The sequence below is a fragment of the Piliocolobus tephrosceles genome, chromosome 15 (assembly GCF_002776525.5).
Source record: "Piliocolobus tephrosceles isolate RC106 chromosome 15, ASM277652v3, whole genome shotgun sequence".
Classification (NCBI taxonomy): Eukaryota; Metazoa; Chordata; class Mammalia; order Primates; family Cercopithecidae; genus Piliocolobus; species Piliocolobus tephrosceles.
Genome location: NC_045448.1, coordinates 32,536,452 through 32,562,124, shown reverse-complemented (window position 1 = coordinate 32,562,124; position 25,673 = coordinate 32,536,452). Strand labels below are relative to the sequence as shown.

The 25,673-nt window shown below is 37.8% G+C and overlaps 1 protein-coding gene across 10 annotated transcripts in view; it reads right to left on the bottom strand.

Annotated features, from left to right (window-relative positions):
- BIRC6 (baculoviral IAP repeat containing 6) overlaps positions 1 to 25,673 on the bottom strand; it is a 254,915-nt gene that overhangs the window by 78,690 nt on the left and 150,552 nt on the right. For all 10 annotated transcript variants that reach the window (XR_002732443.2, XM_023216393.1, XM_023216386.2 and 7 more), the window contains 8 exons: positions 23,346 to 23,567; positions 20,422 to 21,202; positions 17,542 to 17,685; positions 16,998 to 17,127; positions 10,571 to 10,702; positions 9,967 to 10,131; positions 5,733 to 5,906; positions 3,984 to 4,180 (listed from right to left, as the gene is read on the bottom strand). Coding sequence is in view for 9 of the 10 variants with exons in the window: in XM_023216393.1 (XP_023072161.1) it covers positions 3,984 to 4,180; positions 5,733 to 5,906; positions 9,967 to 10,131; positions 10,571 to 10,702; positions 16,998 to 17,127; positions 17,542 to 17,685; positions 20,422 to 21,202; positions 23,346 to 23,567 (1,945 nt within the window). In the remaining variant the exon portion in view is untranslated. The remainder of the gene's footprint in view (positions 1 to 3,983; positions 4,181 to 5,732; positions 5,907 to 9,966; positions 10,132 to 10,570; positions 10,703 to 16,997; positions 17,128 to 17,541; positions 17,686 to 20,421; positions 21,203 to 23,345; positions 23,568 to 25,673) is intronic.

Below are 25,673 nucleotides of genomic sequence, written 5' to 3'. Positions count from 1 at the left end.
TATTAATTCTGTGTTTAAATCCTCTTAAATTCTGTCTTTAAATTTCTGCCTGTTTCTAGTTGCTCTTTAAAGCCTTTAAGTAACTTTAAAAATATATTTTGTCTAGAGTTTTTAACTATAGAGACAACAGAGTTAATCCCATACTTGTTATTCTGCCATCACTGATTTTTGAGAGGCTATGGGCAAGGTCGGTGAAGAATTGTAGAAAATGTTCTCCAATGGGTATAAAATTCTAGGATGACAGATTGTTTTGCTTTATCTTGTTGCTTGCTGTCTTCTAGCATTTTAAAGCTATAATTCCCTGGCTTATATGGTTTCTATTGAAAGGCCAGTTGTTAGTGTTATTGCTGCTGTTTTGAAAATATATGTCACTTCCTTTATGGCTGGCTTTAATATTCTCTCATTGTCTTAGAAATTTTCTTTTTTCTTTTTGGGGGGATGAGGTCTTGTTATGTTGCCCAGGTGGTCTGGAACCCATGGGCTCAAGTAATCCTCCCACTTCAGTCTCCTGCGTAGCTGGGATTTCAGGGATGCACCGCGGTGGCCAGCTGTCTTTGTTTTTAATCACTTTTACCATGACAGTTCCAGGCATGCATATCCTACATGAAATTAACAGTTTCTTACATGTTGAATTGAGATTTAAGTTTTACATCTATTTGGGAAATTTTTCTTCTTCTCAATATTGTTTCTGTCCATGTTTCAACTCACTCTTTTTCTGGGTCTATAAATTCAGGTACGTTCGAATTTTTCACTTCAATCCATACAGCTCTTATGTTCTTTTTATTCCTTACACTTTCTATGCTTCAGTTTGAACCTTTCTTTTTTTGAGACAAGAGTCTTGTTCTGTCACCTAGGCTGGGGTGCAGTGGCGCAATCTCGGCTGACTGCAGCCTCTGCCACCCAGGTTCAAGTGATTCTCCTGCCTCAGCTTCCCGAGTAACTGGGATTACAAGCGCCCACCACCACATCCAGCTAATTTTTGTATTTTTAGTAGAGACAGGGTTTCACCATGTTGGCCAGGCTGATCTCGAACTCTTGACCTCAGGTGATCTGCCTGCCTCGGCCTCCCAAAGTGCTGGGATTACAAGCGTTGGCCGCTGCACCAACCTGAATGATTTCTTTTGATAAATCTTCCAGTTCACTACTGTTATTATCCGCAGTGTCTCTTTTTTGTTTTTTGTTCTGTTTTGAGATGGAGTTTCATTCTTGTCGCCCAGGCTGGAGTGCAATGGCGCCACCTTGGCTCACTGCAACCCCCACCTCCCGGGTTCAAGCAATTCTCTTGCCTCGGCCTCTTGAATAGCTGGGATTACAGGCACCTACTACCACATCGGGCTAATTTTTGTATTTTTAGTAGAGACGGGGTTTCACCATGTTGACCAGGCTGATTTCAAACTCCTGACCTCGGGTGACTCTCCTGCCTTGGCCTCCCAAAGTGCTGGGATTACAGGCGTGATTACAGGATTACAGGCTGGGGTTACACCATGCCTGGCCAGTGTCTCTTATTAAACACACCTAACAGTATCCCTAATTTGATATATTAGAAATTCTCAACCCATCCCATATAGCTAGTATTATCCTGACACCAAAACCAGACAAGGGCATTACAATTATAGACCAAACTCTGTATTAGTTTTCTACTGCTGCTATAACACATTGCCACAAACTCAGTGGCTCAAAACAGCACACATTTATCATTTTAAAATTCCAGAGGTCAGAAATCCAAAATAGGTCTTATGGGACTAAAATCTAAGGCTGCATTCCTTCTAGAGGCTCTTGGGGAATAATAGTTCCTCACCTTTTCCAGCTTCCAGAGACTACTCATGTTCCATGGCTGTTGGGTGCTTCCATTATCACATCATATTCTCTATTCCTGGCTTCTGCTTAGACGGCTGAGGAAATCCACGAGTTATATGCCTAATCTCTTCAAAGAGCCCTCTATGTGACTGAATACTCTGACTTTTGAGGTTTCTAAGGCACTAGCAAAAAGTTGTCCAGCCTCACCCTAGGCTTATACTTTGAAGCATGCTTTTCTGATAGTGAATCTCTAAATTTTAGCACCTTCTGTCATCTGGATAGGTAATTTCACAAATTGACAAGCACTAATTGCTTGTATTTCAACAGTTCTTCTCTCAATTTGTATCTTTCCTCTCACATTTCACTATAAGCAGCAAGAAAAACACAAGCTGTACCTTCACCACTTTGTGTGGAAATCTCAGCTAAATATCCAAGTTCATTACATCAAGTGCTGCTTTCTACATTCAGGACACAATGAGCTAATATTTCCACTACTATATGACAAAGATCCCTTTTCCTTCAGGTTCTGGTAACGTGTTCCTCATTTCCTTCTAAACCTCCTTGTCAGCACTTTAAACATTGTATGTATACCAAGTCTGTTTATGACAATTCAGATATTCTCTAAGTCATTCTAGGTTTTATCCACTATGATCCTTACTTTCATCTAGGCCCTCACTGGCAGAAGCTTTATCATCCACATTTTATCTAACAATCTGTTCAAGGTAATCTAGATTTTTTTAAAAATCATGCTACTCAAAATTATTCCATACTCTGCCAAGTACCCAATTCAAAAGTCACTTTCACATCCTTAGGTATGTATTACCAGGACCCCATTTCCAGTTACTAATCAATATAGTGAACCACACTGAATACTAAATTAGAAAAAATCATTTATGTTGAACAATAATAATGCTGAAAATGTTGGGGTCTTTTCTGCTTCAAACTTTTGAGTAATTATGTCATTGTCTAGTAAGAAATAAAATTTTACTTATTCTATGTCAATCACCTTATAACATAGTTATATCACCTTATAATAAAAATATCTTTTTGAATAGTAGGTAAGCAATAACATAAATAAGTATTATTGGGGGTTGCATTTTGTCCTCCCAAGATATGTTCAAGTCCTAACCCCTAGTACCTATGAAGGTTACCTTATTTGGAAATAGGGCCTTTGCAGATATAATCAAGTTAAGATGAGGAAATAATGGTTTGGACCCTACATTAAATGACTGGTGTCCTTTTAAGGAGAGAGATACAGGGACACACAGGAAAGATGTCCATATGACGACGTAGGCAGAAATTAAAGTGATACAGCTACAAACCAATGAACAGCAAGAACTACTGGCAACCAATAGAAGCCAGGAAGAAGCAAGGAAGGAGTCTTCCCTGTAGCCCAAATTCAGAGGGAGCACAGCCCTGCTGACATCTTGATTTCAGACTTACAGCCTCCTCAACTGTTGAGAATAAATTTCAGTTGTTTTAAGCCAGGCAGTTTGTGGTATTTTGGTACAGCAGCTCAGGAAACTAGAACAGAGTCTAGAGCTACTATACCAAAATAAACACACACACACACACACACACACACACACACACACACACACCCCCGACATGAAATCAAACAGAATAATTCCCCTACTTCATTCGACAAACATAAAGTTTTGTTTTTACAACTCTCCATGCACCAAACTTCCTACGGATTGATACAAGAGCATGGAAAGCACAGACATTGACAGCATCGTAAATGAACACGGGAATAGGTTATGTTTTTAAACCACCAAAAATGGAAATGGCACCTGAAACAGGAATAAAAGGTAAACAAAAAGGTATATATTGGTAGCAGTATACACTCCTATTTTACTCTCCTATTTCCAATAATATCTCTGATAAATATCACACTTAAAGCAGTATAGAAAAGAGAATGCTAGTGTTACAGCCATGAAATCAAGATAAATGCTATAGTGTAGTAAGTTTGGCAAATGTGCTTCATCTTCAACATTTCTTCCATACCCACTAAAGGTCAAGCAGCTCTGTACAGACTGATCATTGAAAGAGTTATATAATGTTCAAAAAATATAAAGCAAAGGGTATTTCTACAAAGTTAATCCAAGTACATTAAAAAACAAACATAAAAAGAATGAAGGGCTTAGCTACAGAATGATATACTCGATTAGGAAATCTTATCTTACCTGTTGAATTACTTCTGGATATAACATGGGTAGTCTTTCAGCAATAAGAGCCAGTCCACCCATTCCTGCAAAAACTTGTAATGGTGACTGAATGGGACAGGTTTCAAGCAAAGATTCATCCAATATCCCATCCATGCATTCATCACCTGGAGTGAGAGCCTCATCTTCTGGACAGCTAGCAAGTAAGTCTCCATGATCTACACAATAAATTACAAATAACTGAATAGGTAAGAAAGTGTATATTTTTATAACATTCTTTCATTTACAAAAGCAGGTATTATTACTGTTTTCTTGCTACTCAAAAAAGAGCACAAAACATCATTTATTCAGATATAGCTGTATTATGGCTAGATACTACAATGACCTTTAAATGACTTATGATACTACCTTCTTTAGTCTTGTTATTGGAAGAATGGTTCATGGACTAGTAGCATGGGCATCACCTGCAAGCTTGTTTGAAATGAAGAATCTCCATTTTAACACTATGACGCAGGTCATTTGTAAGCATACTGAAGTCTGAGAAGCACCGTCCTTTAGGGCATACTTACAACTTATATCCTATGTTAAAATAAGTAAGTTCTCAAAAGTACTCATAGCAAATAATATGCTCTAAAGTATCCTATTAAGAAAAATTAATGACAAAGACTTCACTTACTGAAAACAAAAAATTATACCATATACCATATTAGTTTAACTCTGAATTACTCACAAAAGAAAACCAAAAGATCACGTAAGGAGACCCTTTAAATATTAAAACAAAAGAGAGAAATAATCGTGCTGAAAAACTGGGCAAAGAAAATGTACCAAAATTTGCTGAAGAATACAAAAGACCAATAACTAAAGATTGAATTTTAGTCATGAAAAAGATGGTAAATTTAAATAAGTTCATACCATACTCACACTATGAAAATTACTTATATAGCATTTATAGGAGTAAAAAATTGGAAACAACCACAATGTTTCAATGATTGGGAAACAAATAAATTTTCTTACATTTGCATAAAAAAATAGCCAATTCAAAAATGGACATTCAAAAATTTTTAAAGGAATATAAGGGCCAGGTGCGGTGGTTCATGCCTGTATCCCAGCACTTTGGGAGGCCAAGGCAGGCAGATCAGTTGTGGTCAGGAGTTACAGACTAGCCTGGACAACAAGGTAAAACCTTGCCTCTACGAAAAATACAAAAATTAGCCAGGCATGGTGGTGGGTGCCTGTAATCCCAACTACTCAGGAGGCTGAGGCAGGAAAATCACTTGAACTCGGGAGGCAGAGATTGCAGTGAGCTGAGATTGCGCCTCTGCACTCTGGCCTGGGAGACAGAGCAAGACTCTTTCTCGGAAAAAAAATTTAAAAAAATTTATGGACTATATAAATAAAAAACAGAAATATGTGATCCCAACTACATGAGAAAACATGTTTATATGCATGAAATGCCACTCAATATAAATTATAACTAAGTTGTAAGTTGAGTTTCTCACTTTTATTATAAAACAATTCACATAGCTCTCACAGAAACATTAGAAATTAAAGTACACGCACTCATAAAACAAATGATGTTATAAGAAGTAATGCAACTTAGTTTCCAAATGAAATCATGGCCATTTTTTATATTTACAAAAATTCAGTCATAAAAAAATTATATCTTACGTTGATATAATAAAAACACAAGTCAATTAAGTCATTAGCTATAGAAATCTCTGCCTCTTTGTATGACAGTCTGTAATTTTTAAAGCAGTATTACGCACATACCTTTTTCAGGGTGTAGTCTTTTATAAGAATCTGTTTTTGATAGACTTGGATCTGTTATAACTCTTGATCCCAATTTAACAGTCAGATCTATTGAGCGGTAACCCTGAGGAAGTTTTCGGTCATATAGGAGAGTTAAAAGCTGGGCAAGTGTCATTTCAGCTGGCAATGGCTGGCCTAAAATGATATAACTAAGTTAAATCTGGAAACCAAGAAAGAAACATTTACTTGGTTTAATTATTAACTACTTTTACTAAATTATAGGCAAGAGTTTGATTCTAAAACCAATTTCAAAACAATTAAAAAATTCAACAGCCATTAGAAAGTTCACAAAAAGTGAGTTTATTTCTGACATATAATAATGAACAATAATGTCTACAAAGTGTTAAAAAGTCATGGGCAAAACATAAACAAAGGAACAGACATTCCCATAAATCTGATGTGGGCCATTTTTTTCTATAAAGGGCCAGCTAATAAATACTTTAAGCTAGGGGAGCCATATAGTCTCTGTTACAACTGCTAATCTACATTGTAGCAGAGAAGCAGCTATGGACAATACACTAGTAAACGGGCATAGCCATAGCGGTATTCCAACAAAAGTTTATTCCAGGCAGAAGGGGAGACTCACATCACCTAGGTAATGGGCCATGAGAAATGTCATGTCACAAGGACCTTTCCGGACAGAGGTATCCAACCCACCAGTCAATAGTTAGTTGACCTCCACCATGAATCAATAATGTAAAGCTAAGAAGAAAAATTCCTTTGAACTGAGTTGGCAACTTTATTTTAATACAGCATGAAAATGGTGATAAAATAGAGGATGGGTATCCCTCATCCAAAATGTTTGAGACTAGAACTGTTTCAGATTTCAGATTTTTTTTTTTTTTTTGCATTTTCTAATATTTGCATGTACACAATGAGTTATCTTAGGGAGGGGATCCAAGTGGAAACACAAAATTTATGTTTATGTGTATATACACATATACACATCCCTTATATACATAGCCTTAACATAATTTTGTATAGTATTTTTGATTATTTTGTGACTGTAATAAGGTTTGTGTACCCTGAACCATCAGAAAGCAAAGGTGTCACTATCTCAGCCACCCATGCCAACAATGTGTGACTGTTAGGCATCATCATCATTCCTGACTCTTAATCTACATGCTACCGATAGGCAATCGTTTTCTTACATTTATTCACACATTAAGTACTTAACAGTAAAAATATGACATACCATTAACAGAGTGAAAAAATAATGTGTCAGGGCAAATCAGCAGCATTGTAGCATCACCAGAATACCTGTTTCAGTTATTAAACAAAACCAACCACAGGACCGGGCATGGTGGCTCATATCTGCAATCCCAGTACTTTTGGAGGCTGAGGCAGGTGAATCACCTGAGGTCAGAAGTTCAAGACCAGTCTGGTCAACATGGTGAAACCCTGTCTCTACCAAATATACAAAAATTAGCCAGGCATGGTGGTGGTCACCTGTAATCCCAGCTACTCGGGAGGCTGAGGCAGGAGAATTGCTTGAACCCAGGAGGCAGAGGTTGCACTGAGCCGAGATCACACCATTGCGCTCCAGCCTGGGCAACAAGAGTGAAACTTAATCTCAAAAAAAAAAAAAAAAAAAAAAAAAAAAAGGAAAAAGCAACCACAAACAACAGCAGGCTTTCAGTCTTCACCTATGATGCTGTATTTTTATTAAAAGGTTACTATAGACTGTGTTTTTTAGGTAAGAAGAAACATCAGAAGTAGCTGAGGGACCAGGAAGTGGAGCCTACAGGGGATGAAGAGACATTCTGCTGGAAGGCTCTTAAAAATTCTTCTTGCAGAGTCATCTGCCTCATTAACATGGTTTTTAGCTCAGAAGACTCTCTTCGATTTTGAAAACTGACAAGGTTTGTCATTCTGTTGTTAATGCACGCTGCTCTAGTTCTTCAGTATGCCCACCATACATTTTCACCATGTCTTCTTCTATAAGCACCTTTTCTGTGGTGTTAACTTGATCTTCTTCGACACTATCATCACCCTGATTCAAAACTATTTCAGCTATTTTACCACCAGTCAATGAATGAATAACTGAAGCATTATTATCAAAGCTGAAAACTTCTTTGACATCTACTTCTTCCAGCTTACTGCTGAACTCTGAAGGTATATTTTTTACATATGTAAAGAGGTCAGACATCTTTTTTTTTCACTTGACATACAGAATCCTTCAAAGTCACACAGAGTTCATCATTATCACTAAACATAGTTGCAGGCCAGAGGTTGTGCCAAGCATGCTCAACTGTGTCTTTGTCACTGTGTTCCAAGTATTGGCAACAACATATATGGCATTCTTTATACTAAACTCCTTTCAAAAATTTTCTGCACCCATGCCTCTGTTCACTGCTGCCAGCATGCTGTTCAAGAAAGGGAATTTATATTTTCTGTTCATTGATCTAAAGAAACCCTGGTCACATGGTTGAATTAATGAAGTCACATTTGAGGGAAAGTACACAGCATAAACATTAGTTTCGAGAATTTTAGCTGGAGGATGAACTGGGGGATATCAAGTAATAACAAACTCCTACATCGTTCAGTCTAGCTTACGGGCAGTACATACAAGTCACTGGTACAAAATGTTTATGAAACCGATCAGAAAAGATATCTGTGGTGATCCATACCTTTGTGTCAGCGTAACCATGGACTGGTAAGAAATTCACTCCTTGAAAACATCAAGTGTGAAAGGTTTTGCCTATCAGAGCGTGTTTGTACTTATGTATGCCAGTTGCATTAGCACATCCCAGGACAGTTATTCTGTCCTTGGTATCCTTAATTCCTGGAGGGGCTGTCCCATCAACTGTAGTCCAGTGTCTTTTTTGGGACAATAACACCAGAACAGTGATATTTCATCAGCATTATCAACTGTTCTGGCAGCAGATTTTCATCAGCCATGACTTTGGCAAATTTATCAAAGAACTTCTCCATTGCTTCATGATCATCAGATGCTTTATCACCAATCTTTAAAAATGTAATGTCGTATCTTCTCTTAAACTTCTGCAACCAGTGTGTTGAATATTCACAGTCCCTTTCAACGTTCAGTTCATCATGATAGATCGTTACTTGTTTCATGATCAGCATACCATTAAGAGGCACATGTTCACTGCCAACACTGATGGATTCACTAGTTCAATACACAATCAATATGTTCACTTTTAGCTTTATGAAGTGCTTTTTCTATTTTTCATTAAACTCTATCCACCACTTGCAGCAGAGAACATCAATGGTTTATCTTTGTTTGTTCAGGTCATATATGGTGGTCATTCCAACACCATACTCTCTTGAAAGACGTTTCAGACTTACATTGCTGTCCAGTTTCTCCAATAGCTTGTTTTTCTGTGCTACAGATAAACATAAATACTTCCTCTTTTTACTACTATTACCCATAGGGGCATCTGGGACCTTTTTGAAATTTCCAACACCACAGAGCAAAAAAACAGTAATGCACATACAGGTTGGCACCATATGGGGCATCGTGGGAAACCTGCTGTTGGCAAGTCTGGCATGTACATGTGCAATTTTGTTACCCACTGTAGATATGTAGGGGGGAATCGAGCATGCTAAAAAATACCTGAAGGGGGCTGGGAAGGTCTTTTTCCTCTTGCAGACGCTGAATAAACTGTGTGTTGTGTACCTGTGTTAGACTGCAACCGTCATATGAGGTCAGATGTGGAATTTTCTACTTGTGTCATGTCAGCACTCAAAAAGTATCAGACACTGAATTTTTGGATTAGGGATGCTCAACCAGTTATCACCTTGAACAACAGACAGGATAGTGCTCAATAAATTTGTTTTATCTGGGAAGAACATAAGGCTTAACTACCAGTGGTCTAAGAGTTCCACTGCTTGAACTAGTCCTACAAATTTGCCCCATGATGTTTCCTAAATAACTTATCATGAACTCTCTAAATATTTATTTCATCAATCATTTCATGGCACACTGACAGAAAAACTTAGAAAACCAGTGAAATAGAAATATATAACTTGACAGTGTTAAACAGGACATGTAATAGATTACTACTTTGCTCTCACTTCTCTTCAGAGGAACTGTATGGAAAAGGAAGTCTCACTAACTCATTGATCTCATCAATAGCACCTGATTAAAATGATTTTGGTGACTGTGCCTCTGATTTACATAGTTTTAAGGCTACTAAAATGTCTTTGATGTTTAGTAATTGTGGAATATTACCTGCCAAGAGTTTGTGAAACAGGTGAAACACTGGGACAGTAATTATTTTGTTGGCAGCCTCTGCTCCTGAAGTACTTCCTATTTTATCAGGTATTGTCCTCCCCCTCCTGGATGGTGGGCGAGGTGGTGTAGCTGACACAGCACGTTTAGACTGAGACTTCAGCCCTAAAAGAAAAGAATCAGTAAGATTCTACATAGTCAACACACTAATATGAAGGAAAATAGTGTTTTTAAAATATTTTCATAAGGCATGCATTCCTAGCTAATGTCAAAAGACAGAAATGTTCTTTCTAATCCAATATCTAATCTCCCAATTCTATTCGTCCTTCATGACAATAAATAAGTAATTTTGGCATTGCGTCTGTAACTATTTTCCTAAAAAATAAAAACCACAGCTAGCTGCTATAATCTCTGAAATACACATGACAATCCATTTAGTGGAAACTGAAAAAAAAATAAAAAGATAAAAATCTAGTATTAAAACATCATTACAAGTCAGCTTTGTATGTTAGTACATTGTATTACATACATTTCCTGTAACTAAAATAGTAGTATTTTATAGAAACCCAAACAAAATCAAGATTATAAAAAATAGAAAGCATACCAGAGGCAACAACAACACTGTAATTGTCTTGAAATCCATTTTCCGCTTTAACTTTTTCTTTCTCTTCATGGTTTTTCTTTTCTTTGTCATCTTTTTGTTCACTAATTAATTTAGCTGTGATACTTGGAGTATCTGTAAGAAGATATTATCTAAAATACACTGCTTTTCCAAATCATTAAGAAGGGAAGTAATAAATATTTCAGAGAAAGATTATGCAAGATAGTATTTTCCTTAATACTAAGGCAATATAAAGGAATTTAGGAGAAATGACATGAGGTAACGGCCTGATATCTAATCTTTACTGACATTGATGAAGAAGACTCGCCACTGTACTTAAGCCAGAATATTTAAGTTCTAATCTTTATAAAGTATTATATACAGTATTTTAATGGTACCACCTCCAGAAACAATAAAAAACCAGTAGCATGAAAACTTGATTTTAGCCATAGTTCAATGTGCTTGGCAACTGCATCTAATTCAGTCCTCACAATGTAGAAATCAAGAAAGAATGTTATTTTCAAAATGAAGAAACAGCCTTAGAAAGGCTACTGATATAATCTGTATATGGCAAATATGGGACTCAAGTGCAAGATTCAGTCTACAGCATTAAACTAGACTTCTGCTTATACTGCAAATGAAAGTATAAAGGAATAAATTTCTGTAATCGATTTCCTGTTCTGTTAATTTTTATTTAGGACAAACACAGGAATCTTAGACAACAAAATAATGTGTTTTAAAATTTAATGTGTTTTACTTTAAAAAATGAATATTAAGGGCTTTCATAGACTGTTATTACTCTCTGACTATTTCTTTCATTACTATGGCATATAGCACACCACTAAAAATTATAAAATAAATGGGTGATCATATAATGTGATTTAGTTATTAAGAAATTTAAAGGCTCAACGAATTGTTTTGAAATCATAATTTTTTTCACTATATAACTATTATCAATTCTCCAATTCTCTCTCTCTATTTTTAGACAAGGTCTCGCTGTGTCACCCAGGCTGGAGAGCAGTGGTGTGTGTAATCACGGTTCACTGCAGCCTCAACATCCCAGGCTCAAGTGATCCTCCCACCTCAGCCTCACAGGTAACTGAGACCACAGGCACATGCCATGAATTTCTGTATTTTTAGTAAAGAGGAGGTTTCACCATGTTGCACAGACTGTTGTCGATCTCCTGGGCTCAAGCCACCTGCCTGCCTCAGCCTACTAAAGTGCTGGGATTACAGGCATGAGCCACTGCATCTACCTCAATTCTCTTTTTACTTCCCTAATTTAACACAATTATGACCCAGTCTTTTATGTTAAAAAGGTTGAGACAATAAAACAATAAACAACATCTTTTGCAATAACTCCCATTTTATAGTTTTTAGTACATGAAAGTAATTTCAATTTATACAGCTTGTTAATACTAATCGCTAATTGCCTATAGACAGTTTTGTGAAGTAAAAAATTTATACACGTTACAAATGCATGGTGCAACAACACATTTTACTTTCTAACAAAAACAACCAAGCAACCAAAAGTGGCAAACATACTGATACAGGTCAGAGTGAAACATTTAAATAATAAGAAATTCACAAAGTTAATTCATAGCATAATCAGGTAAGAAAAATACATAAAGAATATTAGGTAACAATTTACTTAGTGCAATTAGAAGTTTAGCCAATTTTCATTTATTACCCTTATTTCAAAAGTAAGCATAAAGAATAAAAGCCATTCAAACACTGAAAAAAGTTTTCTCAACTTCCTTTTAAAACTGCTCTGGTTTCTAATATTAATTTCATTTTTTATTTTTTAATACAAATTTCTATTTTATTTTTTTCTCTGTACTGGAATGGATGCAAAAAGCTGCTCTGTTTCAGAATTCCACTTCTGGCCAAGAAGGAATTATAAGGATCAGGTTCATTCTCCCACCTGAAATAACCATTAACTAGAAATACATATTAATAATACTTTTCAGACCCTGAGCATCAGGCAGGGCAGGGCAGTGATGCCTGGGTGAGAGGAAACCAATGAGGTGACCCCTAGGATTGTGTGAGCTGTCTGGAAAAGAATTCCTAGGCCATAGCTCAGCACAACCTAGGTGTCACCCTAGACTGAGGATACAAGAGCCGGAAATCCAGGAAGAAGAGATCCGCATCTATGCAGATTTGCATCTAGAGATCTGGAGATCCCTGAATCTCCATAGATCTATATAGGGTCTTCAAGACTTCAACATGTACTGATGAATATATGTGAGCAAACCACTGAAGGCCAGGAAAGGTACTACAGAAAAGTAGCAGGGCAAACAAGCTCCCCAGGGTTTCAGGGAATAAAATGCTTTGTGTTCTTAGACATCTAGTGAATTCCTAACAGAGTACTCATAAGGACAGAGCCTTAAAAGTGGGGTCAAATGGGATTTAGAAATGCATTTTCAAACCTGGTACTTTAATTCTACTCTAATGTAGTACATATTTAAAGGTAAAATTCATTAAAATTAAAAATTCAATTTAAAAATTTAGTTTCTTAGTCTCATTTCATGTGCTTAACAGTCACCAAACTAGACAACACCGGTTTATAAAAAAATACCAATAATTACAGTAAGTCTGGACTTAGATTAAAAGCTGCTCTGATCCTACTTACAAAGATTAAAAGCAAGTCTAAAAGCAACAAACTGTTTTCAAATAATATCATTACATTTCATGAAAAAATAAAATACCTGTATTAGAATACAAAATATTCAGCACCCCAAAAAGTAAAATTTACATTGTCTGGCATCCAAGAAAATTCTCCAGGCAAATAAAGAAGCGAAAACATACAATCCATAAGGAAGAGAAAAATAATACAAACAGACTACTATGTTCAAGAAAGTTGAAGAAAATCTACATACTTTCAGTAAGGACAAGGAGATATAAAACTTCTAACAGATCAGACACAGGAAATTATCCAAAATTTTAAAATAGAGAAAAAAAATGATGGGGGGAAAAGAGGAAACACAGATTTGGGGAGGTGTCAAACAACTTCGCATGGTCTAATAAGTGAGTAACTAAGTATAAAAAAAGGGGAGGCAATTATTGAATAAATAATTGCCAAAATATTTCTAAATTTAGTGAAATATAAAACACACAGATTCAAGAAATTCAATAAACTCTAATCGTAAGAAATGTGAAGAAAAAATTGTAAGGCACACAATCATCACACTGCTTAAAACCAGTGACAGAAATTTGTAAAAGCAAACAGACTGACACATAAAGGTTATTATTTGAAAGTAATATTGTTGGCCTGTAATCTCAGCACTTTGGGAGGCTGAGGAAGGCAGATCACTTGAGGCCAGGAGTTTGACATCAGCATGGCCAATACGACAAAACCCCATCTCTATTAAAAAAAAAAAAAAAAATTAGCCAAGTGTGATGGCATGCACCTGTAATCCCAGCTACTCTGCAGACTGAGGCAGGAAAATTGTTTGAACCTGGGAGGCGGAGGGTGCAGTGAGCCAAGATCACGCCACTGCACAGCCAGGGGAACAGAATCTCAGCTACTCTGCAGACTGAGGCAGGAAAACTGCTTGAACCTGGGAGGCAGAAGTTGCAGTGAGGCGAGATCACGCCACTGCACAGCCGGTGGGGGACAGAGTGAGACTCCATCTCAAAAAAAGAAAAAAAAAAAAAAAAGACAGTGATAGAGAAAATAATAGGTCACTTCCTTTTTGGCTAGTTTTCATATTCTCTTGTTGTCTTTGCCTTTTTTTTTTTTTTTGAGATGAGGTCTTGCTATGTTGCCCAGGTGGTCTGGAACTCATGGGCTCAAGTAATGCAGAGAAAGACTCCACCTCAAACAAACAAACAAAAGAAAGTAATACTGTCAAAAGCTATAGATAGTAGGTAAATTTACGGAGGCAATACTTCTGAATTACTTATTCTTATACATGTTGATATAATATAAACATACAAGTAAATATATCATAAAGTATGGCTAAAGAGTATAAATCCACTTCAAAGAACCAAAAAAAATTGCCAAATAGAGGTTACACTCAGCACATATAACTTTTGAGGTAGTGTACTTCCAAAGCAATTAGCTTTATTTTTGTGCAATACAGAAAACTATTTTGTAAAATATTTTGAATGCTAGAATGTTTTAGAATAGCATTCTTCCACAGTAAAGACTAAAATGTTCAATTTTCAGTTATTTTGTATTAGAATGTCTACTTTTGCACTTCAAGTTAAACATATGAAATATCAATATCAATAACTGAGCTTTAGTGCTCTTCTCCACTTTCTTCATTTATTTAATTTTGTATGTTTTTTGAGAGTGTCTCACTCTGTTGTCCAGGCTGAAGTGCAGTGGCGCAATCTCGGCTCACCGTAACCTCCACCTTTAGGGTTCAAGTGATTCTCCTACCTCAGTCCCCCAAGTAGCTGGGACTACAGGTGCACGCCATCATGCCCAACTAATTTTTGTATTTTTAGTAGAGGTGGGTTTCACCATCTCGGCAAGGTTGGTCTCAAACTCCTGACCTAAGGTGACCCACCTGCCTTGGCCTCGTAAAGTGCTGCGATTACAGGCGTGAGCCATCATGCCCAGCCCATTTATTTGATTTTTTTTTTTTTTTTTTGAGACGGAGTCTCGCTCTGTCGCCCAGGCTGGAGTGCAGTGGCCGGATATCAGCTCACTGCAAGCTCCGCCCCCCGGGTTTACGCCATTCTCCTGCCTCAGCCTCCCAAGTAGCTGGGACTACAGGCGCCCACCACCTCGCCCGGCTAGTTTTTTGTATTTTTTAGTAGAGACGGGGTTTCACCGTATTAGCCAGGATGGTCTCGATCTCCTGACCTCGTGATCTGCCCGTCTTGGCCTCCCAAAGTGCTGGGATTACAGGCTTGAGCCACCATGCCCCGCCCATTTATTTGATTTTTAATTTTCATTTTTCTTCATCATGTAGAAGGGGCAATTTCAGGAAACTGATAGAAAATACCCTCTAACATCAAATTTTCAAAAAAGTTTCTCTGTAACAGATAAGGCAGTCATTTTCAAATAATTTTTTAAAATATTTATAATAGTATGCTAACAACTTGTAAGTTGTAAAACGGTAGGAAAGAATTATGATTTTATGCATACACAGGTTAGACACAGTGATTGTGAAGCAGAAAACAATCTTGCCTACCTATAGTGATTATATCCATTCACATGGTTTCACTTACCATCTATGTATGGTAACAACTCCCAAATCTCTTCAACTCTTACTCTTGGCTTTAGATTTGTATTTTAAACTGATAAATAGACATTTTCAACTTTTTTCTTAGATACTCCTATTACTGCTTCAGTTCACAGCTTCCATTAAAAATGTAGGTCCCTTCTTATATATACAGATAGAAATATACCTACTTACATTTATGTTATCACACAAGCAGATATTTCTAGTTTATTTTAGAAGATCACAACTACCTTGTGGGGTGGAATGTCTATCTTGCTCATGTTTATCATCTTAGGACAAATTTGTGCTTGCACTTTGCAGATGCTCAATAAATTCACTCACTGATTAATTAGAATTTCAGAAAGGCAATACATTCCAACTATCTAAAGTTGATATGGGCCAGGCGCAGTAGCTCACACCTGTAATCCCAGTACTTTGGCAGGCTGAGGCGGGCGGATCACTTGAGGTCAGGAGTTCGAGACCAGCCTGGCCAACATAGTGAAACTAAATATACAAAAAAATTAGCTGGGCGTGGTGGCACAGGCCTGTAATGCCAGCTACTCGGGAGGCTGAGGCAGGAGAACTGCCTGAACATGGGAGGCAGAGGTTGTGGTAAGCCAAGATCATTCTACTGCACTCCAGCCTGGGTGATAGAGTGAGACTCCCCTCTTGAAAATAAATAAATACATAAGTTGATATGCCTTTGTCATCAAAACCTGCTTTTTAAAAAAGTATTCCATATGTTGTTTAAAGGTATCATCCTGTAAAATACAGGCAAGAACCTAGGAGAAAATGTTCTCTCTGCTTTCTTCACTGACTACAATAAACAATAAGGTCACTAGTCAATTCTACCTACTCCATTTATGTCTTGATCACTGATCACCATCTTCAATTTAGTAAATGTTTATTAATTAGAATCTTGCTATTCAACCTAATATCCTGCAATTCATCTAATATAAAATGACCACATGGTTTATTGTGAGAACATGCCATCAATGATTTGTCTGTATTTCTAGCTGCCCATTTGTCACAGCGATACTTTAAACCATAAAATTAGGGGTGCCTAAATGTATTTTACATTTTGTCCACTTCCCTGGCTTCTTACTTATGCTTCAAACTATAAAGATGTCTTGAACTTTTCTAGTCATTAATGGTTGCCAAGTGGATGCAGAAAATAAAGTTATAAAAACAATAAACCTCCATATATATGAAACATAAAGTTAAACAAAAACTAATACTTAAATCTGACTTGCCTGACACTCTGTCAAGAACATCTGATAATGTTGTTGAGACTGGCAAATGAAGAGTACGGAATTTGTGGCCTGCTCCATACATTGGATGCTGGATGACGTGGCTAGTAGCATTAATTCTACCTTTGTACAGCTGAAAATCAAGAAATCAAAGAAATCAGGAAGTAACTTTTTGGAATACATATTATTATAAAAAAATCTCAAAAGCATCTAAGAATTAAATAATAAATACTACAAGATACAATTAATTTATATACGGCATATTTGTCATGATTTGTTGGTCAACTTTTGCATTATCACTCTGTACCTAATATTTTTTCATTTTTTTCCACAAATCAAACTATAGTACTCAGGGTAAGGTAAAATTATGTTATTCCTAGGCATGAGGGAGAGTGAGAAATTGTCAAGTTCTGTCATTAGGTATAAAGGCTGTGCTAGTTTCAGTTTGCTATATTAGAAGTTAGAACATGGAAGATAACTGCAGGCTCTGATAGGAAACTATAAAATACATGTATACACAGCCAATGATTAAGTGTTAAATACTCACTGGACATGGAGACTGAAGAAACATTGTCACTTTCTCATCTTCCAGCATTAACTGTAAAAATAATCTTCGTATAAACCCTGAAATGTTCCCAGATGTTGGAAGGTTCCCTCTTTGAGGAGATGTCTGAAATAGTTCACAAAGAACCTGGCAAGACAAAATACTTGAAAAGTTAAACACAAGATTTATATGCAGCTTTTTATTTTGAAAGATAGAAAGGAAACAGAAAATACAAATTAAGTTTATTTTAACATATCAAATCAGCAATTACAGAACAAATGTCTCTGGGGGTCTAGGGTTTAAGATTTTTTTTTAAGGAAGAAAGAAATGATTTTATCTTAAAATATATGAATACTGAAGGAGATAAAAGTGTAAGAAACGTATCCAGGGTTAGAAAAAATTACTACTAAAGGGTGTGTACATAATGAATACCTAGCATAATGAACTTCTGTTAACTTTAGTCAATATTATTGTGGTTATCATAAAATAAAAATTATGAAAAAAGTACATTAAAAATATGTAACAAGGCCAAGCGTGGTGGGTCATGCTGGTAATCTCAGAACTTTGGGAAACTAAGAGAAGAGATCACCTGAGCCCAGGAATTCCAGACCAGCCTAGGCAACATGGTGAAACCCTATCTCTACCCACTTCCCCACCAAAAGAAAATTAGTTGGGCATGGTGGCATGTGCCAGTAGTCCCAGCTACTTGGGAGGCTGAGGCAGGACTGCTTGAGCCCGAAAGTTTCAGTGAGCCGTGATTGTGCAACCACTCTACAGGCCTGGGCAACAGAGATCCTGCCTCACTCCACCCCCAAAATATATATAAAGCCTTAATAAGAAACCAAAAGAGAAATCAATGGGACACAAAGAGTTCATGCTACCCAGAAGCAGAAACCAAATTTTCAAATACCTAGAATCATGCCCTCGGGTGAAGTTGGTAATTTAAGCATTTTCTTTTAATATGCATATTTAGCAGCGATATTTTCCCAGTTATTAATTACTACAAGCAGTAAAATATCTCTCTCTTCTTCTTCTGTTTTGTTTTGCTTTTTGTTGAGACAGGGTCTTGCTCTGTCGCCCAGGCTGGAGGGTAGTGGTGTGATCTCAGCTCACTACAGCCTCAACCTCCTGGGCTCAAGTGATCCACCCACCTCAAGCCTCCTGAGTAGCTGGAACCAAAGGTGCATACCACCGTGCCCGGCTAATTTTGGTTATGATTTCTTTTTTTGGTAGAGAGGAGGTTTTGCCATGTTGTCCAAGCTGGTCTCAAACTAAGCTCAAGTGTTCCACCCACCTTGGCTTCCCAAAGTGCTGAGATTATAGGTATAAGCCACAGCACCCGACCTGCCCTTCTTCATAATAAAACTAACTCCTTCAATATTTTGTAAAAATTACAATATCTATTTTTCTAGGTACTACTAAAGTCTGACTTGAATGAGCACTATTAAATAAGAAGGGGAAAAGTTATTTACCAGTGTCTACCATATCTCATATAGGCTCTATGCTAGGTACGTTATACAAATTAAAATATTTAACCATCTCAAAAAAATCCTTGAGGCAGGCATTGCTAGCCCCATTTTATAACATTAACCCATATGCCCAAGGTCACGAGGTAGCCAACAGCAAAATTTGGCAAACAGCCAAATAGAATTACTCTTGAAATAATTCTACCTTTCAGGGTTTTTTTTGGCCACATAGACATAATATATGATAAATTATCTTCCATTTTTTTTTTTTTTTTTTGAGATGGAGTCTCACTCTGTCGCCCAGGCTGGAGTGCAGTATGATAAATTATCTTCCGCTTTTTCTTTTTGAGGCAGAGTCTCACTTTATCACCCAGGCTGCGAGTGCAGTAGTGCGATTTCGGCTCACTACAACCATCACCTCCCTGGTTCAAGCAATTCCTCTGCCTCAGGCTCCCGGGTAGCTGGGATTCCAGGTGATTGCCACCACACTCAGCTAAGTTTTTTGTATTTTTAGTAGAGACGGAGTTTTACCACGTTGGCCGGACTGGTCTTGAACTCCTGACCTCAGGCAATCTGCCCGCCTCGGCCTCACAAAGTGCTGGGATTACAGGCGTGAGCCACCACACACAGTCTATCTTCCACATTTTGTATGTGATTTATGTGGAGTCTCCTATCTAAAACCTAATCTAATGCCCATATAAAGACATGCAAACTATCAGTATGGCAATCTCATTACACAAAAATACAATGCCTCAATGCACATACAGTATTCAGTGACCAGTGTCAATACTGTTCCAGCAGCTGAAATTTTTTCTTGGTTTTTTTCTTTTTGTTTGTGGAAATGTTTTAAAATGAGGGTTGTATGATCTAGCTAGGATCCCAATGCATTTGCCAGTCATCTCATTATAAAGAAGTGATTCAAGTGACAGCATATTTTGAGGGGGAGAAAGGAGGTATCAGTACTTTATAGTTTAAATTCGGATCCTTAAAAGCACTCAACACCTACCAAATTTATTTATTTATTTATTTTTATTTTTATTTTTTTTGAGACGGAGTCTCACTCTGTCGCCCAGGCTGGAGTGCAGTGGCTGGATCTCGGCTCACTGCAAGCTCCGCCTCCTGGGTTTATGCCATTCTCCTGCCTCAGCCTCCCGAGTAGCTGGGACTACAGGTGCCCGCCACCCCGCCCGGCTAGTTTTTTGTATTTTTTAGTAGAGACGGGGTTTCAACTTGTTAGCCAGGATGGTCTTGATCTCCTGACCTCGTGATCCGCCCGTCTCGGCCTCCCAAAGTGCTGGGATTACAGGCTTGAGCCACTGCGCCCAGCCACCTACCAAATTTATTATCACCTGGCCTTTATACATGGCCCTTTCTTATGTAATAAAACAACTAAAACATAAGTTAGTTTTTCTCTTACCTGTGCCATCAGCTTTTGATTATTTGGATGGCATGAAATGCACTGCAGAAAGAATGCAACAGTTGCATTCTCAATTGCTGTGCGCTGTTGAGTAGTCAATCCTGTTGTAGCAGCTGAAGAAAGAGAAGCTGATCTTGCACTGGTCTGAGGTGCACCTAAATTATGGCTTCCAGAAGTGGACCCAGAGTGACACAATAAAAACAGAAGTGCTGTCCAGAGTGGATTGACTTCAGAACCACCAAGCCAATCTTTCATAATATGGCTATTGCCAACTTCTGTCAAAAACCTAAGAATAGGAGCAACTAGGTCTGCTGTGATGGGCATCTTATTACATTGTTGTGGAACATGATGGCGTCTGAGTTTGTCCTGGGAAATATCTATTGACTGAGCAATGCTTTCTGAGTTAGAAATGTGGCTAAAGCAGAAACTAGCCAGACTCCTCACAAGAAGAGAAGGCAAACCTGAGTCTAGTAATTGTTTAATAGCTTCAGGAGATTGAGAAGAGGAAGCAAGGGTAGCCAAATGTGATTCAGTTAATGTGAGAGGTGCTTGTGCATTTTTAGAGTCATCTGTTAAAGATGAACTAAGATCCTGCTTTTTGCTATCATCTGTCATGGACAGTCTATGGTGACATTGCACTGGAGGAGGGGTAATTCCCATCCAGCCCATGAGCAAAGAAAAATAGTTTGGGTGTACGTGACACATTGAGCAAAGTAGACTGTCAACAGCTTTCTTCAAAACCATATTGCAGGGAAGAGACATGGACCAATTAAAAAGTAACCTAGAAAAATAAGAGATATCATATTAATGATACAAGTTTATTTTTAGAAGAAACTGTTTCAAATATTTCTATTATAGTTCAATCTATACTCTGACACATTATTTGACATTGAGTAACATAACATTGTAAGATTTAAGACTGCATATATATGTATGTACACATATATTTAAAATTTAAGAATGTAGGTACACTGGAAGTTGAGTTAGACTCGTAAATGAGTACAGAAAATCAAGTAAACTATTTTAAAATGGTTCTACCATTCTTTGTGACCTAAAAAAGTCACGTAGAGAAACAAACAAAAAAGATCATGCCAAAGAAATGTTTACGTTAAATTCCACATGACAAATGGCTTAAATTCATGTTTGCAAATAAAAAACTATCAGTGAGGCTCAGTAATTAAGTCATGGATTATGCCAACTGCTAAGGCCAAATATGATGACCTACTAAAGAACAATAGGCCCACTTTTTATGTGTCACAGGAACTCTTCAAAAATATATTCTGCTGCCGACTTAACAGTTACCTATCAGTAAGTTCAGCAAAGACTTAGCTAAATATGGTGAAGAAACATGGGTAAATAAAAACTACTTGTCAAAAGGACAATCTAGAAAAGTCTCAATTTTCTAGCTTTACATCTTTGTTCTTTTTTGAGATGACATCGTGCTCTGTTGCCCTGGCTGCAGTGCCAGTGGTGCCATCATCATAGGTAAATGCAGCCTCTAACTCCTGGGTTCAAGTGATCCACCCACCACAGCCTCCCAAGTAACTAGGGCTAGAGGAATGTATCACCATGCCTGGCTAATTTTTAAATTTTTTGTAGAGATTCGGTCTGTCTATTTTGGCCAGTCTGGCGTGAAGCTCCTGGTTTCAAGTGATCCTCCCATCTCAGATCCCCAAGTTATTTTTTTTGAGACGGAGTCTCACTGTGTTGCCCAGGCTGGGGTACAGTGGCGTGAGCTCAGCTCACTGCAATCTTTGCAGACTCAAACAATTCTTGCGCCTCAGCCTCCCAAGGAGCTGGGACCACAGGTGCATGTCACCATGTCTGGCAGACTTTTTTTTTTTGAGACAGAGTCTTGCTCTTGTTGCCCAGGCTGGAGTGCAATGATGCAATCTTACCACACTGCAACCTCCGCCTCCCAGGTTCAAGTGATCTTCCTGCCTCAGCCTCCCACGTAGCTGAGATTACAGATGCACACCACCACGTCAGGCTAATTTTTCTATTTTTAGTAGAGACAGGGTTTCACCATGTTGGCCAGGCTGGTCTCGAACTTCTGACCTCGTGATCTGCCCACCTCGGCCTCCCAAACTGTTGGGGTTACAGGCGTGAGCCACCGCACCCAGCTTTCTGACTTCTGCGTGTTTGTAGAGACAACGTTTCACCACGTTGCCCAAGTGGTCTTGAACTCCTGACTCAAGTGATCTTCCCGCCTAGGCCTCCACAGTGCTGGGATTACAGGTGTGAGCCACCACGCCCCACCCCAAAGTTGTCTAGCTGTACTTTCCTGCCACAGTTGTACATTAAAGATAATACAGGCCGGGCGCGGTGGCTCAAGCCTGTAATCCCAGCACTTTGGGAGGCCGAGACGGGCGGATCACGAGGTCAGGAGATCGAGATCATCCTGGCTAACACGGTGAAACCCCGTCTCTACTAAAAATACAAAAAAAAAAATAGCCGGGCGAGGTGGCGGGCGCCCGTAGTCCCAGCTACTCGGGAGGCTGAGGCAGGAGAATGGCGTAAACCCAGGAGGCGGAGCTTGCAGTGAGCTGAGATCCGGCCACTGCACTCCAGTCTGGGCGACAAAGCAAGACTCCGTCTCAAAAAAAAAAGAAAAAAAAAAAAAGATAATATAATCTGGTGGGAAAATTTGCAACTGAGAATAAACACTATGAACCACAGAAACATCTACATTAAGCATACTTTTAGGTTAAAAAAAAAGGCAGTACTGCTAAAATATCTTCTTAAAACACAAAAATAAATTAATATTTGTTTGACAATTCATTTCAAAAGTATACTTGATTATATTTGCTACTTTCAAAATATTATGTTTCTCCGAATAAACATGTAAAATATTCTATCAAGTAAACACTAACTGATCTAGTACTGGGGTGGGGGGGGGGAAGGATTTCACAAATCATACTTACTCAAAGAGCTCTTGGTCCAAGAGTGCTGGTAAGTCGTATTCTACAAGCAGCTCATAACTATGCCACAGAATGGCTGCTACACAGTGCAAATGAGAAGGAGATGGCATCAGAAGACCATACTCTATTGTTGAGGAGTTAGGACACATGTAGTTCATCCTGCCACTTCTCTTCATAGCAGCCACTCTTGCAGAATCACTAACCCATTTTAACAAGGCCTGAATTCTTAAACAAAGAAAATGAATTCATATAACCAACTATAGCGCAATTGGCATTTCATATAGATAAACATCATCTCTGCATGGTGAGTAGGGTATTTATGAGAATAATATACTAATTGTTCATGATTGTTTTAATCTAAAATAGGGAAAAAAGGAAATCAGCAACAACGATATAGTAGTTTCAGTTCCAATTTTCCAATAACCTTACCAATTTCAACCATCAAAAGGTTTGAGATAACACACTAGAACAGTGATCTGGGGCTAATTCTTCTTTGTGCAAAGTCTCATGAAATACAGCATGTTTCACATCCCTGGACCCTAGCATTAAACACTAGTAACAGCCACCCACACTCATTCATTCTGACAACAGAATATACCCTCAACACTTACATATATATTTTAAGTATAATTTTTATAAGATGGAAATTAAGCTTCATTTATTTTCTCTGCACAGTACTTTTAAAAACACAGGTATCTGTCATTTAGAACTGACATTAATAACAAGATTATAGGTCAAGTACCACAGTAATCCCAATCCCCTGGAGCTGGGAACTAGTAAAACACAACCCAATTTTGAACCACTACCTGGGAGCAAAAGACTTTTTAAAGCAACACCACTATAGAGTTTTGGGCCGGGCGCGGTGGCTCACGCCTGTAATGCTAGTACTTTCGGAGGCTGAGGCGGGCAGATCACGAGGTCAGACGATCAAGACCATCCTGGCTAACACGGTGAAAACCCGTCTCTACTAAAAAATACAAAAAATTAGCTGGGCGTGGTGGCAGGTGCCTGTAGTCCCAGCTACTCCAGAGGCAGAGGCGGCACTTGCAGTGAGCCGAGATTGTGCCACTGCACTCCAGCCTGGGCACAGCGACACTGCATCTCAAAAAAACAAAACAAAAAAAACCTATAGAGTTTGTACAGAAAACAAATGGGATGAGATTTCTCAAGTTCTTAAAACACTGTGTTTACATTTACTTTATTTTCCTTCAATTTCTATTTCAGAATATAAGATTCTTCGCTTCACACTAAAAACAATGGAGATAGGAAGGTATATAATACTAATTCTGAAAGATAAGACTCTTAAACTTTCGATTTTACATCATGAGGAATAAAGAGAATTCAGAAGACAAGGAAGACAATTTTCTCAGTCTAACAATCTTGTCATTAACGTCAGGTTTTTTTTTTTTGTTCTTTTTTTGTTTTTTTGAGATGGAATCTCGCTCTGTGGCCAAAGCTGGAGTGCCACTGTGGCGCAATCTCAGCTCACTGCAAGCTCTGCCTCCCGGGTTCACACCATTCTCCTGCCTCAGCCTCCAGAGTAGCTAGGACTACAGGCGCCCGCCACCACGCCCGGCTAATTTTTTGTATTTTTTATTTTTTTTAGTAGAGATGGGGTTTCACAGTGTTAGCCAGGATGATCTCGATCTCCTGACCTTGTGATCTGCCCGCCTCGGCCTCCCAAAGTGCTGGGATTACAGGCGTGAGCCACTGTGCCTAATTTCAGTTTTATATAACAAACATTCACGTTTTAAAAAGTACTATGCAGAGAAAATCAATTAAACTTAATTTTATTCTTATTAAAAAGCCACAACAATATTTAAAAATTAAATAATCCTAACAGATTTCAAGCAACCTGTTCTGGAAAAATATTTAACAGTGATATTTTAAATATATTTTAACCACTACTAACCATTATGATTCAAATTTGGCATAAATTGTTATTTACTTTATCAAAAACAATTGTAATCTATGTTTAAATGTAATCCATAATTTTAATAATTTAAGAATATATTAATAAAACATCAAATGACTTCATTTTAAACATAATAAAAATATTAAGAAGTAACATAAATCAGGAAGAAATCTCTATAAATATGTTTTTCTAATATGGATGCTACATATTAAAAACAAAGAATGCCAAACATTTGCTCAAAAATTTATCAATAAAAATATGTTTCAAAAATACTTCAAGTTGGCCGGGTGCAGTGGCTCATGCCTATAATCCCAGCACTTTGGGAGGCCTAGGTGGGCGGGTCATGAGGTCAGGAGATTGCGCCACTGCACTCCAGCCTGGGCGACACAGCAAGACTCCGTCTCAAACAAAACAAA